At 46.0% G+C, this 17,524-nt stretch overlaps 1 protein-coding gene across 1 annotated transcript in view; it reads left to right on the plus strand.

Moving 5' to 3' along the window:
- The first annotated feature begins 6,964 nt into the window (after positions 1-6,964).
- The window catches only part of SLC49A4 (solute carrier family 49 member 4), a 285,208-nt gene continuing 274,648 nt past the window's right edge, over positions 6,965-17,524 (plus strand). The window contains exon 1 of the mRNA XM_085647320.1: positions 6,965-7,429. Coding sequence (XP_085503446.1) covers positions 7,141-7,429 — 289 coding nt within the window. The 5' untranslated portion in view covers positions 6,965-7,140. The remainder of the gene's footprint in view (positions 7,430-17,524) is intronic.

Genomic DNA, 17,524 nt, shown 5'->3' on the forward strand with positions numbered 1-17,524 from the left:
CATTTGCTAAATCGTAAAGTGCAGACTCCAGCTCTGACATTGATATTTCTCTTTCGAGATCTGCTTTAACTAAATCATCAACCATCGGGTTAAGGTCCTGACCCGATAGCCAATTTTTAAAAAACGTTTTTAAGACATTATCAGAGTGTGGATTATCATTGTGATACAATTTTTGATAATATTTTCTAAAAGCCTCTACAATCTCGGTTGAAGATTCATATTCCTGACCCTCGTACTCAATTTTCTGAATCTTGTTTTGAGATAGCTTTTGGCGTGTTCGAAGAGCTAAATATCTGCCTACATTCTCTCCAGATTCATATAATCTATCTTTATTAGCTATATATGTTTCTGTCGCTTTCCTAGTTAGGGTACCGTTAATTTCTGCTTTTAATACCAGTATTCTTTGAAGAGTATCGAGAGTTGGAGCTCCCTGTTGTATCTGGGTGGCATGCTGTGTCTCGAGGTTTGACAATTCTCGCATTAAGCTCCGATTAATATTGTCTTCAATCTTTTTACGTTTAGCAACAAACGCAATAGTCTCCCCCCTTAATGCAGCTTTAAAACAATCCCATACGATCAGTCTCGAGGCACTAAACCGATTACAGTCGAAGAATTCCTGGGCCCAAGATGTAATATGCGCTATGTATTGATGATTAACAAGTAACTTCCTATCAAAGGACCATTGCGTTTTAGGCTTCATATTGTTTGGGGAATCAAATATAAGGGTAAGTGCGTTATGATCTGAGATCGTTTTCGGGGATTTAATTATATCTACCAAGAGCTGGGGCTCTAATGATGACATAATATAATCGATTCGGACATACTTGTTGTGTGGATATGAGAAATAGGTAAATCCATCATCATTTTTCTTTTTTAGCCCCCATATGTCCTGTAAGTTATGGCTATTCATCAATTGACACAAGGCCCTATATACCTTAGGTTTACGTCCCTTGTAATTAATAGAATTTTGATTATAGAAATGAGTCCCTGTAGCTATGTTTAAATCCCCACATAAAATAAGGGGTCCGGACCAAGAGGCTAATTCCAACTCTAAATCTCTAAAGAGTAGGGGATCATCCAGGTTTGAGCCATAGATTACACAAATTACGAGACCAGAATTTAATTGAGCTATGGCCCACCTGCCATGACTATCGGCCAATGTTCGAATAGGATCACCGATTACGGGCTTAACAAGAATAGCAACCCCGCGTGTTTTAGTTGTTTGTGATGTTGCTATAATAACATTATATCCTGGAATATTAAGCAATTCTTTATCAGATTCAGAAATATGCGTCTCTTGTAAACATAAAATATCGACAGGATCCTGCCGCAGGAGTTGGAATAATTGTGCCCTTTTATTTCTGTCATTTAAGCCCGCAATATTCCAACTACAAAGTTTTATTCTCCCCATCTATAGAAACAAGAAAAATTTCCAAAAATAAAAAAAAAAGAAGATAAGTTGTATAGAAAACACAGCATAAATCTTAATCTGGTCCCCTCTAATTACTTGGATATATTCCATGCAGAAAAAACTAAAGATTACCTTATTTGCATGATTTTGCTCATTTTTTTTTTGTTTTTTTTTCCCCTCTCCCCCCCTCCCCCCCCCTCTCCCTCTCCCCACCCCCCCCTCCCCAAACAGCAGCCGAAAGGGCATGAGACTCCAAAGGAGTCTAAGGCGATGGGGAGATATACCCTAACCAGCATACAATGAATAACCATCAAGAGTGAAAAATCAATAAGACCAAAATGGTGCAATCGTTAAAAAAAAAAAAAAAAGGGTAGAAAAGCTAAACAACCCGACCTTTTTCAGCACTCAATGCTACAAGTATTACTGATATGTGTAGTATGTAATATACATGATATACATGATATAAACAAGAGAGTTTAACGAATTTGAAAGGGTTAAATTCAGGGCAGGCTATCCAAAAATTCCTTAGCTTTAATTTCTGACATAAAAAATTTGGCCTGACCATTGTGAATAACTTTTAACTTTGCAGGGTTGTTAAGATACACCTGTATTTTTTTTTCCTGAAAGGGTTTGATTAATTGGCGGAGACGCCATCTCCTTTCAACAGTAGTGTGACAAAAATCAGGCCTCACGAAATAGGAGATAGTGCCTCGGTTACGCCGAGCTTCAGGTCTTGCTTTCTCCGTGATAGCCTGTCGAAGTAAAAAGTTACCGAAAAAAACCAAAATTGCACGGGGGTACCCCCCTTGTGGTGAGGACCTTAAAGCTATTGGGACTCTATGGGCACGTTGGATTTCTAAGTCCCAGTTCCAAGATGCCAACTCCGGAAGTGTATCTTTGAACAGTTGAATTATAAATGTGCGAACATCATCGCCCTCAATTTTCTCTGGTATTCCAAGTACACGAAGGTTGTTACGACGAAGGCGATTTTCCATTTCCTCCATTTTCCACCTAGCATCCTTCAAATCGTCCTCATGAGCCTCGACTTTTTTCTGAATTGTAGCGGTTTCAGTTTCGTTGGTAACTATACGATCCTCAATCTCCGTCAGTCTTGTGTTGAAGGTTGTAACTGTTTTAGAAAGCTTCCGGACCACGCCTTGAACCTTATTGAGGGCTACTTGCGCCCTACGACCATCCCTAGAAGTCTGTTCCCGATGGGAGGCGATAGCCTGGAGTACTGTATCCATAACAACTGATAATGCAGTGCCTTGCGGCTCAATAGCGGGCAACTCAGAATAAGAAGCAGAGGCATGGTCCTGTGGGTTCGGTGGCACCGCTATGGTTTGATCCCGTGCTGACCCCGATGCTATATGAAGACTCCTTCTCTTACGCAGCACGGACCGTCTGCTCTCCCTAGACTCTCCATAATTTGAATCATAATCGCTTTCTGTTGGCACGGTATCAGGACCAGTATTAATTTTAGAGTCCGAGTCCGAATCTGACTCTTGAGACCATCTAAGCTCCTCCTCCAAACCCTCAGATATAGAGTAAAAATCCGAGGGATCTTTATCGGTGTCAAAAGAGTCAGAAGCATACGCCTTCCCACTGGGAGCCAGGGCACGATGTCCGCATTTTTTTTTGGCATGATTGGTATTTGCAGAGGAATCGCCAGACACAGAAGGGACATTGGAAACCACAACAGCTTGTAAAGGGGGGCAAATAGCTTTGACAACCCTACCTTCGAAGTCTTCATTCATTTGCATATGATCTTCAGAGGTCGGTGGTTGAATTCTTCCTTCTCCCCCCTCTCCTCCTTCTCCCGCTAGATTTATCGATATACTGCTTACTGAGTCAGTGCCGGGCAGGCTCGCCGTAATTTTTTCTTGTTCGAGAGTGCCAGCTCCAGGCAGGTCTTTCTGGTCGTTCTGGATCAGCGAAGCCAACTCGACAGGGGTGGACGGGAGAGCGGGGGAGGAAATCCCTGGCACTTTTTGAAGCAACTCCATTACCGAAGGACCGGGTCCCGGAGTGAAAGGGAGATGCTTAGATGTCTTGACCGGTCTCACGGAGGCAGCGTCCGGGTATGTACTTTTGCCCGATTCATGAATCTCCCCACGTCGCGTTGACAGCTCGCGGTCTCTTAGTGCTTGCTTCGCTGCTCGGGTTTTGGAGGTTGCCGAGGTTGCTGCGGCGTTCTTTGGAGCCATTGCTGTATCTTGGTCCAAACCTGCCGCGGCCAGCACAGTAATAGTATTTTGGGAGCCTTTTAACTTTTGAGCGGTCGCTGTGTCGTCTCCCCGGTCTCCCCGGTCAGCTGCAGCAGCGGGGGCTTCAATACAGGATCCAGTCAGCCGAGAACGTGAACATCCAACTGCTCGCAGCACTACGAAGCCGATCAGAGAAGCCAGGACCCGCAGGTGAGAGTGCTTAGAAAGTAAAATCGCCGAGCCACCTCCCGATTCCATTAGGCTCGCAAAGGACTTAATCCCTTGAATCCTTTGAATCCTATTGAAGTCAATGTCGAAGCATAGATCAGAAAATAAGCTTGTATATTTCTAACGATAATGAGAAGCACCCGTTTGGTCCATTACAGTCAGAGCCAGCGCTGGTCAGAGAGATCTCACAGCGGTCTACGGCACCGCCGCCATCTTGCCCTCCCCTAGTCGGGCTCCCATTGGCTTCAGGGAGATCAGTGTCTCGTCGGGAATCGAACCCTGGTCCCGGGCCGTCCTCTGCTTCAGGAAATTTCCAGTAAGTAATTACAGTATCAATTTCTGTATAAAGTATGTTTTGATATCAGCCATTTGGTTACGTATAGTACGAAAATAGAATGTGTAAATTCCGTGTCTGTTATTTCAATATTACAAAACCAGCTCATCGCGGTTTTCTTAACGGTATTAAAATTTCTAGTAATTAAGTTTAATGTTTGGCACTAACCTGCGCTGCATTAGTGGTGCTGAAAGCTCAGTCAGGATACACGCGTGCTGCCCATCCTCCCACTCCACAGGCATCGATCCGCTCATTTTTTTAAACAAATTTTATTGAGTTATCCAAGGACATAGGCACATACACATACTCAAAGAAAGCTGCATATAGACAGATTAAGTACAAACTTAGTGTTGAATAGGATATTACAGCACCACAAGGCAGCACCAATCAACTGCAAGCAACGAAGAAAGGCACTCCCGCCTACCATAGGGAAATGTAATCAAATTGGGGGGAATCCCCGGCGCCTCTTTCGCCGTCTGGCAGTAGGAGTTAACGAAATCTATTAATAGGTATCCCTCCGATCAACTGCTGCAGCCTGGAACTCACCCGTCCCCCCACTCCCCCTACCCCAACTAACCCCTCCTCCCTCTCCCCCCTCCCCCTTGGCATGCCACCGAGCGAAGACCAGATTCCGGGCTAAAGCCACTGGCAGAATAGTGATAGTTCACAGTTCATGCATTCCGAACCGCCAATGCCTGTGTAAGGGACAAGTATTCACCAAAGAGCATACCATCGTATCGGCACCCCACCCCATGCTACATCAGTGCCACCAAGCCTTAAGCATCCGCTGCTGACTCCGCCCGGTCAGAAGAGCCGTCAGTATCTCCGGGCGGGTGTTTTACCAGCTCCACCAATGCAACCCACGCTCGCGCCATCTCCAGAGATTTGTCACTCTCAGTGCGGGCGGCCATACGCAACCTGCAGTTCCCCTCTGCCTCTGCCCATTTCACTAACTCCCTAGTCCATCGCGCCAAGTTGGGACCCGTCCTTGACTTCCAGTGGCTAGTAATCTCCCTCTGGGCCAAGACCAGCCCCAGGTCAAGAAACTTGCTAGTAATTTTGGTCTTGGCAGTGTGTAGAAACCAATGTAACAAACAACAACTCGACGTCAATGCTACATCTCTTTCAGTTGCGGCCGCCAATCCAGACGTCACTCCCCGCCAGAACTCTCCCAGGAGCGTGGCATCGATCCGCTCATGTGATCCATTCTCGCCATGGCTGCGGCAGGCAGAGGTGCTGCTGCCGCTGCGGCTCTCGCGCTACGTTTATTTGCGCTATGTTTAAAAAGTAGCGATGCTCTGCATACCAAGGGAGCCGTGCCTCTGGACACCATCACCTTCGCAAAGGTAAAGCGCCGTGATAATCCGTTATTTTGTCTGTAGTGCTTTTTCTTTCAACTCTATTGGTTTAGTCTTATGTTCTACCTCACACCGTTACAAAAATACAAATGTAAAATTACTAATTTGTCACGTGGCCGGCTCTGCTGTATCCCATAAGCTGCCTGGGACTGTGGCGCTCCTGAAATAACGCAAAATAACAGAAATGACTTTAAATCCTGCCGCTCATTCTTCACAGGCGTTCTAGGCCGAATCCCTATAAAAAACAAGCATTTGCAATGCAATAGGTCTCGGATTTATCAGAGTTTAAGCTATTGGCATTGTAAATGACAATGCCTTTTATTTATGTGTTTTTATAATTAACACATAAATAAATGATTTTCTAGGGAAAAGAAGGTAAACTAAAGCTTCTTGTCCTAGTCCTGGAAAGATACTGAGTTATACCCTCTTCTTATTTCTTTTATTTATTTTCCTAGACGAGCACGGCAACAGACGACAACCTCTTTGTTAAAACAGAGCACATTAAAGTGCGTGTTTTTGTTTTTGAAAGAGCGCCCCGCTAAGTTATAAAATAGTTTGTTTTAACTAAAACCTCAGGGCCTGGGGATCTTTCAATTGATTCAGGATAGCTCAGGAGGTTAAAGTGTAACCTCCTGAGCTGGCGCAGAGGTCTCAGTCTAAATCTTAGCACGGCCCTCTTGGACTTTTATCCTTCAGAGGTAGGTAAAATGAGATGTCTAACAGCTTCTGTTTGTGATGTAAGCTTCACGAAGCTGTTCAGCTGCTGACGTGTGCTACATGCGATGGGATGTGAGTGACAGTTAAAGAGAGGTAATTGCTTTGCTATTGCTGGCCTTTTTCTTTCGCTGTTTTTTCCCTTTTAGCCTGCATAATGTCTGCACACGTACAGTAATACAAGCATTTGCAATGCAATAGGTCTCGCATTTACGCGAGTTTGACCTATTGACATTGCAAATGACAATGCCTTTTATTTTTGTTTTATTTTTTAAAACAGAACTAAAAGGCATTGTCATTTACAATGCCAATAGCTTAAACTCCTGTAAATGCGAGACCTATTGCATTGCAAATGCTTGTTTACTTCTGGTATGTGTTCCCCTGTGCTGGTCCAATCCCTTCTCCAATGTACGTCACATTTCCCACTTTGCTCTGCTGCGCCTTCTCCCTTTAACCTTTTGCTTTAATTTAACTGTGTCTCCCCTCCTCTTGTGCATCATCCCTGTGCTGAACCTAAATTGCGTTGAGCTGTTTGCGACTCGTGCTGCGTCTCTTCTCCCTCTTCTGTCGCATGTATCCCTTCTCCTTCAACCTTTGCCCCGGCTTGCCTCTAGCCCTCCTGGGGACCGCTGCACTTCATTCCCCTGCCTCTGGGTTTCCTCACATACTATTGTGTAACGCAGAGTTAAAACAAGAGCGAGCTGTTCGTGCTGCGCATGCGCTGGGACCGGGCTTGTTTTGCTTTTACAGTCCCAGTACCCGGCACCCAGCGCTGATGCAAGCAGGTGTTTTCGCCGGTTGTAGCAGGAGCTGGACACCCTGTAGTGCTGTAGGCCGGCGGGTTTCCCTTCACCGTTCCCCAGCGCTCCCCTCCCCGGTGCCGGCAGCATGGGACTGCAGTGGAGCAGCAGCGCCCCGGAGGAGCGGGAGGCGCTGCTAGGGCTGCCCACCTCTCCGGCCAGGGGCAGCCGGGTGTTCGGGCGGCGCTGGCTGGTCTTGGGACTCTTTTCGATGATGGCGTTCATGCAGGGCCTGGTATGGAACACCTGGGGCCCCATCCAAGGCTCGGCCAAGCTGGCGTACGGCTTCTCCAGCCTGGACATTGCCCTGTTGGTGCTGTGGGGGCCCATCGGCTTCCTGCCTTGCTTCATCTTCATGTGGCTTATGGACAAAAAGGGTGAGTGCTGACCGGCAGGCCTTTGTTGATCTCATCCCCTCCTCAAATATAATTGTTCCGCTGTTGATCTCCGGCCCGCTGTTCTTTGAGACCCTGCCCGCTGACCTCCGGGTCCCAGCCCTCCACCCTGACTACTGCACCCCCACCCTGTCTCTTCTACAGTCCTCATGACGACTTACCTTCCCATGCCTACTGGAACTATGTTAATGGCTACTGGGCCCAATTACTTACAACTCGGCTTTTGAGGTTCCGACTGCCCCTTGTTTACGGTATACCTACTATATCGTTTTTGTGGTCTTTGAAAATCAAGTATTTGGTTGATGACGACATCTTTAATTTGTAAGAATTGATGTATTTGCCATCTCATTTTGTTTGTTTATGGGTATCTTCACTATGAGCTTACAGGCCAGTGAGAAGACGTGTTTCAAGTTATGATCTTTACTTTAACAAATTGACATCTCTGATTCTTTTAGTTCCATCAGGACAGTGACTGCTAACCGTATCTACAAGACTCAGCAAGCACTGATTTGTTAAATAAACCTACAGTAGGCAGCGTTGTTTACAGCATCTTGGAGACGTATGGTCAGAAAACATGTGGGATGCCATAGTTTTTTTGGTTAAACTTTCTAAGAATTACCCATACGTTGTCTTTCACTACGTACAACTCATACTGTGAAATGTTAAAGGTTATTTAATTTTGTTAGTTAACCATATATGGTGCTTCAACATGTAACCTTCCGTGGGAAATGTGCTCTCAAAAAAATTCCCTACGCTCAGATGAGTATATTTCAACATTGGGGTTCGATGTTTGGATGAAACAGAACTACATCTGCTGTAGTGGTGCTACAACAGAGTTGACCCAGTTCTTGTTTCACATCTCTTTGGAGATGTGTCACTCTATCAAACACATACAATAAAAAACCTCAGCATAGTCTGTGACATACTACTATACATTCCTTCCAAAGAAATAAAGCATTAAAGGGCCCTAATTCCTAATTTTCCTTGTCCTAAAATCTCTTACGTATCCCACAACCCTTCTAACGAGTTTAGTTTTTAAGAACCCTGACAATAGAATGCCTGAGCTACTGTAGTGTGATCTACACAAACCTTTCCCATTCCTTCACAGGTTGCAGAGTCTTCTTAGGGAATCTTTCTTTTGCTTGGCCACTGGTTTATTCTTGGGTCGCACTGGGCTCATGGCGTTCGCCACACTTTTCCAGGTCTTTACATCAATTCCTATTAAAGTTGTAATTCCATTCTTATGTAGACAATACTGGAATCATCTTCAATCTCCCCAAGCAAGATATGGATTTCATACAGCCTGGAACTGTTGCCATATTGAATGACTGAACAGTGATTAGTTGTCTTAATTTGGCCAAAACAGAATTCTTACTGTCTGCCACACGGAGAAAACCAGATCAAATTAAATACAGACCAGGCCGGACAGTCCTTAATGCCATCCTGACATTTACCTGGTAGGCGCCAGTCTATGGGCGTGCTGTCTGAGCAGAATGGGCTGCCATGACCCCAACATACCCTGATAGCTTCATTCTAATCAGAGCTTCCTACAGTGTTGAGCTGAGTTCAACATTTTGCCAGAGCTGGTTTTGGTTCCCAGAAGCCTTGAACACTGACATGTATTCCTGATACCATAGTTGCTCCTCAGGAGAAAGCTAAGGCATTTGATGTTATTTTATTTATTCCATTATGTTATGAAAAGACATACATGTACAGTGGTAGGTTCTTCAAGGTATTATCTTCCACTATCGAGCAATCTCAGTTCCATTTCAAGATGAGAAGCACAGATCCAGGTTTGCAAAAGCCATAATTATTTGCAGATCCTTTTTATTGGTGTGCAAAGAGATCTGTTAAAAAACTGTTAAATGCAACCGGCCGTCACCATTTTACCTCGAGGGCCATTGCTCAGGTCTTTGCAGGGTACTATGCCAAGCTGTATGCGGCTGGGCCTCCTACGGACTCTCTGGCGGCGGTGCTGTCGGAGACCAGGACCCGGCTGTCCCGCCTCCCCCAGGACGTTTCCGAGACCCTAGATCTTCCCCTTTCCCCGGAGGAGATCCATGGGGCCATTTCAGTCTTACACTCGTGAAGGACGCCTGGGCCAGATGGGTACCCGCAAGGCCAGATGGGTCCCCGCAAGAATATTACGCAATATACCAAGACTTCCTGGTCCCCCATTTGACGGCGCTGTTCCAGCACGTGGTGGACACGGGATACTTTCCCCCCGAGACAGACGTGACCACCATAGTGGTTCTCCCGAAGACACACCCGCCCTCCCTTGCCTGTGTCGCCCCATTTCCCTATTCAATACTGAGGTGAAAATCTTTGCTACCATCCTGGCTCAGCGGGTCCGTCCCCACTTACTCACCCTGGTCCACCCGGATCAGAATGTTTTCATGCCCGCCCGAGGCACTCGGCACTGCATATGTCTCCTCCATCCTGCTCTTGCGCACCGCCACCTCCTCCCCCCGTACCTGGCCCTGCTTCTCCTTGATTTCGAGAAAGCGTTTGATACGGTTGATTGGGGATATTTGGAGGACGTGTTGGAGCTGATGGGGTTCGGCCTTCCGTTCCAGCGCCTTGTCCGAGTCCTTTACTCCATTCCCACGGCGAGGGTCCTGATTAACAGGGTGCTCTCGGAGACATTTCCCATCCGGAGGGGCACGCGCCAGGGATGCCCACTCTCACCGCTCTCGTTTACGCTGGCGATGGAGCCCTTGGCAACTCTTGTACGCCAAGACTCTGGTATCCGTGGGTGGGCTTGGGACCCATATCGTGTCGACAAGATCGCTTTCTACACGGACGTTGTTCTCCTCTTTCTGGCGTAGCCGGAGAGTTCTGGCCCGTGTTGTCTGGCGGTCCTTCCCGCATTTGAGCGGGTCTCGGGTCTGCGGCTCAATCCGGCAAAATCCACCCTGGTGCCTCTTCATCCAGTACGGGATTGCTTTGATTGGCAAACGAGTATCCCTCTGCGCAGGCTGTCCTTCAAATATTTGGGTATATGGATCGCCCTCCTCCCGGAGCTTGAATGGGCCTTGAATATTACGCCTCTGATTAACAAGACAAAGGCGGACCTTCGGAAGTGGCAGTTCCTCCTGCTTAATCCCATGGGCAGGAGTGCCCTCGTTAAAATGATGATACTTCCACAGTTCTTATATATTTTACAAAACGTCTCCCTCCAGCTTCCGGCGAGCTGGTTCCGGGAACTTGATGGTATCCTTACCCGGTTTCTCTGGGGGGGTGGGAGACCACATATATCCCTGGCGCATTGCCATATACCTCCCTATGACTGGGGCTATGGGAGTCACCAATCTCCACCTGTACTACCTGGCCACGAGACTCCTAGTGATCCACGATTGGTTCGCGGGCGGCTGGTCCGACCCGGTGTACCAGGTGGAACTTCGCTCAATGGAGTTACTTCAACTCCAGGCTTACTTATATGGCGCTCCAATACCCCGGAATCTCCCCCCGGTCACCAGGACAGTTTTACTGGCTTGGCGCACGGTGTTGCACCACACAAAGTGGGACCGGAAACTCACGAGACAGACTCCTCTGTGGTGTGGTACGTGGCTACGGGAGACCTCGTCGCTGTCAGACTTTAATCACTGGGAAAAAATTGGGATCTCGCTTCTCGGCGACCTCTGGGTGGGGGACCATATCCGATCCTTTGAGGACTTGCAGCAGCGCTTCTCTCTCCACCCCTCCCAAATATACAGATACCTGCAACTCAGACATGCGCTACGCGTACACATTCCGTCTCCCCTCTCTCTCCCGGAATTCTGCCCTTTGGAAGCCCAAGTGATGATGGGGAATTTGCGCAGAGGTGGGGTGTCTTGGATCTACCGCTCTTTGGTGAATAACGGTCCCGCTTCGTTAGACTCGCTGCGTGGCTGTTGGGAGGGGTGGTTTGGCCCCTTGGAGGACGCGGACTGGAGAGACGCCCTTATGGCTCCTAAAACGTTGATGACCTCCTCTAAGTTTAGGTTAGTCCAACTCTATTACTTGCATGTGGTGTACCTTATCCCTGCGCGTCTCTTCGGGGCCCGCCTGCGGTCCTCCCCCAATTGCGCACGATGCGATCATGCTCCAGCAGACTTCAACCACATGGTGTGGCTATGTCCGGTCCTGGCGGCGTTTTGGTCAGGGGTGGAGCTGGAACTTACACTGACCCTGGGGTGGAAAGTCCCACAAGACCCGGTGTGCTTGCTTCTGGAGGTGTTTGATGACCTGGATGGTTCCCGAGCAGATAAGCGCTTTCTCGGCACGGCGGTGGTGAAGCGGGACATTGCGGCACTCTGGTCCCAGGCCCAGCCCCCTAGTGTCAGGCGGTGGAAATGGGGGGTGGACTGGTGTGGGACCCAAGAGGAATCCCTCTTTGAAGCCCGTGGCTGTCCTGAACTTTTCCAGAAGGTATGGGGCAAGTGGTTCAACCTGGTTCCCTAAGAGGGTTGTGAATGTGTAGGCTTCGTGTCCCTTACGGGCATTACTTTACCCTGCTGTATGCCTTCTGCTCCTTTGTCCCTAGTTGTGTGGCTGTTGACTCTCGTCTTGATGTATTTGATTCTGCTACCAATGTACTGTTTTGGTGTGATTTTATCTCAATAAAATTGATTATCAAAAAACAAAAACTGTAAAATACTACAAAATTTTGCCACAAGAGAAGTAGTTTATGCTCCTAGGAGATATCAGAACATTATCTCGAAAAAAAACACCGTAAAAGCTCTTCACATGTACGATTAAATCAAATAATCATTTCTCCACACAAGGGTTACTGGAGTAATGGCCTGTGTCATCTTCTGAGTCTGGTCTCTCTGTTAGCTGACAACCATAAACCTGTGATTGGCCACCATGCTCAACATTGACCAACCAAGAGATGCCCTTTGCCACCGCTATGCAGGAGACTTTATGAAGACAAACTGTTCAAATTAGCTTTAATCTCAGTATTAAAATTATAGGATGTAAATCCTGAGGTCTCTAGAATTGGTGTGCTCCCGTCCATTGACTGGACGCTTGAGTCTGACCAACCACTAGCTTGCCCAAACCTTATTTAAATTACTCCTTTGATCCCAAACACATATAATGCAAAGAGGAATTCGTTGAGGAAAAAAAAGTTTGAGGATCACCTTTATGTTTTGGCAAAACTTGGCGCGTGTTGTAAGCAGAATATAGTGATCAAAGGAATGTGGGCAGAGGGCTGACTTCACAGTCTGATCTGCTTGTAGTCCACCTCCCTCTGTCCCAATACAACCCCCTTGTGCTCCTCTTCAATACAATTAGGTTGACATCCAGCAACAGCTGTAAATTAGTGAATTATAATAGGCCTATACTTAATTATCCAAAGAACCTTATTCAACAAGTGTATAAACGGGTACGACCAACCAAATGCTTAAGAGCATCAATTTGTCTTACCAACAGGGACTTGACAGCATGAAAGTGCTATAAAACACTAGAGATTAATATATATCCAATCCATCCATGCAGAACTTTTTAAGACCACTAATAACCCTTCATCACATAACAACATATTTTTAAAATAATCTTGATATGGTTTTTTGATTCTGAACTTTTGTTGTGTTTTTGTTCTTTTTACTTTTTGTTTGTTACTTTAATTAGTTTGATAAAATGCAAGACCCTTTAAGCTATAATCTATTTCCCCCTCGATCGACCCTTGTGAACCTATTTACATGTCATTTGAGGTAAACCCAACATCGTCCACTATACAAGCATATATGTATTTTATTAAGTTAGAGACAAGTGCAGATTGTAGTAGAACGCAACAGTTTTCCTAAAATTGCTCTTAGCTATAGTTAAATGAAACAAGCGTTCTGCGTTGGAGAGAGGGTACACCAGGGATAAGCGAGAGAGAGCAGTGAACCCTCCCAAATATTTTCTACCATGTTATTTTGGAAAGAGTGAATCTGCGTTTTAAGCAGTTTTTGCATAGATAGTAAATGTTTTACTTGACAGCAACACATTCTTTAGCCCTTACTAAGTGCCCTGAATTTTTTAAGACCTGCGTTGACTTGCCCTTGTCTTTACCACGGGTTCTGATGTCTGATGCGGTCACCTGTAGTGCTGACTCGTAGTAAATCACGATACCGGTAGTCCGGTTCCTCATTCTAAGAGTGTTTCACAATCTGTTTCACGTCAGATGTTTTTCATATGTGCATGACTAACGTGATGGTTTCAGGGACTGTTTACGAATGCATGACGCGCTTTTTTTTAATACAAATCAGAAAGTGGTGTTGGTCCTGTACCTCTGGTTCAACAAGAAGGGAATGAACAAGAGGTAGTAAAGGAAGTAATATGAAATGTTAAGGAACAGCCCTTGGCTGATGTGCTTGAAATACCTGGTATTTTAGGCTTACAGAGCTAACAAACGTGTTTTGAGCGCATCGCACCTTGTTGGCAAAATGTCCTTCTTTTTTGCTTGCTCAACAGTAATCCTTCTTCAACTAAAAAAAAGGTGACTGAGCAAAATGGAATGGGTTCTGAGGATCTTTGTTTGTGCCGTCGGACATATTGAACATTTGAAATCAAGTTTTTTTGTAATGAGGAACTTTTAGGGTGTGTGCAAACTGCTAAAAGGTGCGAGGGTTCTTCATTTTCTAAGTGTTTTTATAGAACTTAATTGACATTGGTAGGTGCTTGTATCTCGTGGACCCCCTGGAATATGCTGTTCAATATGGCCGTGGGTGTTCGTGCAGACCAGAGTTTGGAGTGTTGATGTTGGTTGAGATTTTTATGAAGGGAATAGTTATTAGTGGGCCGGTATGTTTGGCAGTGTAGCCAAGGAGTAGACGTGTTTATCAGGTAGAGATCTGTTTGGGTTTGTTTGCTCGTTGTCCAACGGATGACCTGTTTTATTTAGGAAACAAACAGGCTGCCTCGTTGTTGCTGTGTGCACGTTTGTTTAGTGTTTTTCCTACGAACCCCTTATTATTCTTATTTACAGCATTTCTAATCAACATGCTTCTGTATCTGCCTGTAACTTGTGTTGTAATTACTTGTATATCGCACTTACTACTCCTGACAAGGCACTGAAGTGTTTTACAACGAGTAGCACGCTGCTCCAGAACCCACGATTAGTAGTACCAACTGTTTTTGAGAGTGCTGCGAGGCCCTTATGATTTGGCTGCTTGGCTTATGTTTTCTGACAGTCATTTTCTGCTACCTGCCGTCACTGTTACGCCTTGGATGGTGCTTGCCTCTGTAGAGTATTGGGCATTGACAAAGTGTGGTGTAGTATATTTTTTAATGGATTTGCTATTGTTTTTTAATGTATGATATCTTTTATGGCTGTGCTCGCTGCCGAATAAAGATTGTTTATTATTATTATTATGGTACAGCATCTGGTATGTTCCTTTGAGTTGGATTGGATGTGACCGCACTATACTTTATGATTGGCTTCAGCATTTTGTCGGGTGCATGAAGGTGCAGTGCAACAGACTTAGTCATGCATTGTGTTTATTAGTCGTGTTTGCGAGATGGATGTGGCCATCGTTATGGCCTTCGTAAATGTTTGTTTCTCTGTATTGTCACATTTGTATAGTGTTTCGTGCCTCTTACAAGGCTGAAACGTGCTCTGATTTGCATCAGTACTTAGATGCCCTTTTTAGGTCTCGGCTAGCGAAGGCTGCGCTTGCGCAGTCTCGCTCGTGAGATTTTAACGTTTTTAGGTATGGGGCTTGAACCCGCCCCTCTTCTCCATTGGCTGGCTTCCTAAACGGAGGCCAGCCATTGGAGGAGAGGGGCGTCTGTCCATTTAAGCCCCGTCTTTTTCGGATTCGGGGGCGTTCGCTTGCGAGATTTAATGTTTTTAGGTATGGGGCTTGAACCCGCCCCTCTTCTCCATTGGCTGGCTTCCTAAACGGAGGCCAGCCATTGGAGGAGAGGGGCGTCTGTCCATTTTAGCCCCGTCTTTTTCGGATTCGGGGGCGTGTTTTTTACTTTCTTTCTCTCCTCTGGAATGTAAACATTCCAGCCAATGGCAAGAGGAGAGAAAGGAAAAACACGCCCCCGAATCCAAAAATGCCGCTGCGTTTCTCCGATGTGGAAAAGAACAATGGTTCGAGTTGGCCTGAGAAGGTCCGGTGAAATGAAAGGCCCTTAGGAGGGCGAAATGATTTAGTATAGGTTCAAGGACTCACATTTGGAGAGTGATACTTAATATAGAGGAACAAGGGACAGGGGAGGTCAGTGTATGACACTTATTTATTGAATAAAGATTGAATTCAAAATGCTCACATATTTAGTGACAAGAAAGCGTGACATGCAGGTGAGGGTGGAGACTTTAAAAGAGAACATCGCATTGGCAACAATTGAGAACCATTTTAAATTAGTACAAAATAGGTTCGAGTTGCATAGGGTCGACGGCGTTTCGAACTCAGTTATTTGAGTTCATCATCAGGACAAAATGTGAGCATATGAACTTGAGTATATGAGCGGTAAGGTGACCGGATAGTCGTCAGTGAAAAACGTGTTCGTCGCGGGAGTGGACGTCTTGATTTGAAACCATTAGTTGAAGTAATAAAATGGGTCCAGACTTCTCAATAAATGGAAGCGCGGAGTCAGTGCCGAAACATATTCAAGCAGGTATCAGGAGGAAGTTACTTGAGTTTGGATTGTAATCATGCCTACTCAGCGAGTTGAGGCGAGTTTTCGGTGCCGAGGAAATTAATTTAATCCATGCGGCACTCGGTGCAATCAATGGGGGTCACGGGGAGTGGAGCGAATCCTGTGTGCGTGTGGTTACGCACCACACACACACAGGATTCGCTCCACTCCCCGTGACCCCCAGTGATTGCACCGAGTGCCGCATGGATTAAATTAATTTCCTCGGCACCGAAAACTCGCCTCAACTCGCTGAGTAGGCATGATTACAATCCAAACTCAAGTAACTTCCTCCTGATACCTGCTTGAATATGTTTCGGCACTGACTCCGCGCTTCCATTTATTGAGAAGTCTGGACCCATTTTATTACTTCAACTAATGGTTTCAAATCAAGACGTCCACTCCCGCGACGAACACGTTTTTCACTGACGACTATCCGGTCACCTTACCGCTCATTTACTCAAGTTCATATGCTCACATTTTGTCCTGATGATGAACTCAAATAACTGAGTTCGAAACGCCGTCGACCCTATGCAACTCGAACCTATTTTGTACTAATTTAATTTAAAATGGTTCTCAATTGTTGCCAATGCGATGTTCTCTTTTAAAGTCTCCACCCTCACCTGCATGTCACGCTTTCTTGTCACTAAATATGTGAGCATTTTGAATTCAATCTTTATTCAATAAATAAGTGTCATACACTGACCTCCCCTGTCCCTTGTTCCTCTATATTAAGTATCACTCTCCAAATGTGAGTCCTTGAACCTATACTAAATCATTTCGCCCTCCTAAGGGCCTTTCATTTCACCGGACCTTCTCAGGCCAACTCGAACCATTGTTCTTTTCCACATTGTATCACCCCAGGTTCGCATAAGGGGTACCCTTGTTCTTTAAAACACGCTGCGTTTCTCCGAGGCATTTCTGTTTTGACCTCGGAGAAAGGCAGTGGTGTTCATGGCGATTCCCTCAACGACTGACGTACTTCCGTTGACCCTGAGCTGCACGCAACCCGAGGATCTTGAATGGAAGCTGCCTTTCCACCAGTTGTCGCTAAAATGGAGACTCCAAGCCCACTGGCAGCGCTGCCTCCCGAGGACGAGCTTGATGAGGACGATGACGAGTTAGGGAATGCACAGGAGAATACACGGTGTCTCTAATACATAAGAGAGGAAGGACTGCCACTCAATAAATGAGAAAGGCATTGAACAATATATTGTTTTGTGGTATTCGGTATGACGTTTTTTGTCATCCGAGTCAGTAACATTGTTTTGCGGTGGTTCCGCTGTACAGTGCCCGTTGTGTGTGGTCGTGCAGTGCCTGCGAAGTGTTTTATGATAGCGCGTGGCTCAGCAGTGTAGCGTTTGGCAGGGCGAGGGCAGCATGGGTTCGGTGTTTCCTTTGTCCAGTCTCTGGTCAGTGTCTTTAAAAAGTAATGCCTGTACAGCGTCATGCAATGTCTGTCTG

Source organism: Triturus cristatus, chromosome 3_2, assembly GCF_964204655.1.
Source record: "Triturus cristatus chromosome 3_2, aTriCri1.1, whole genome shotgun sequence".
Lineage (NCBI taxonomy): Eukaryota > Metazoa > Chordata > Amphibia > Caudata > Salamandridae > Triturus > Triturus cristatus.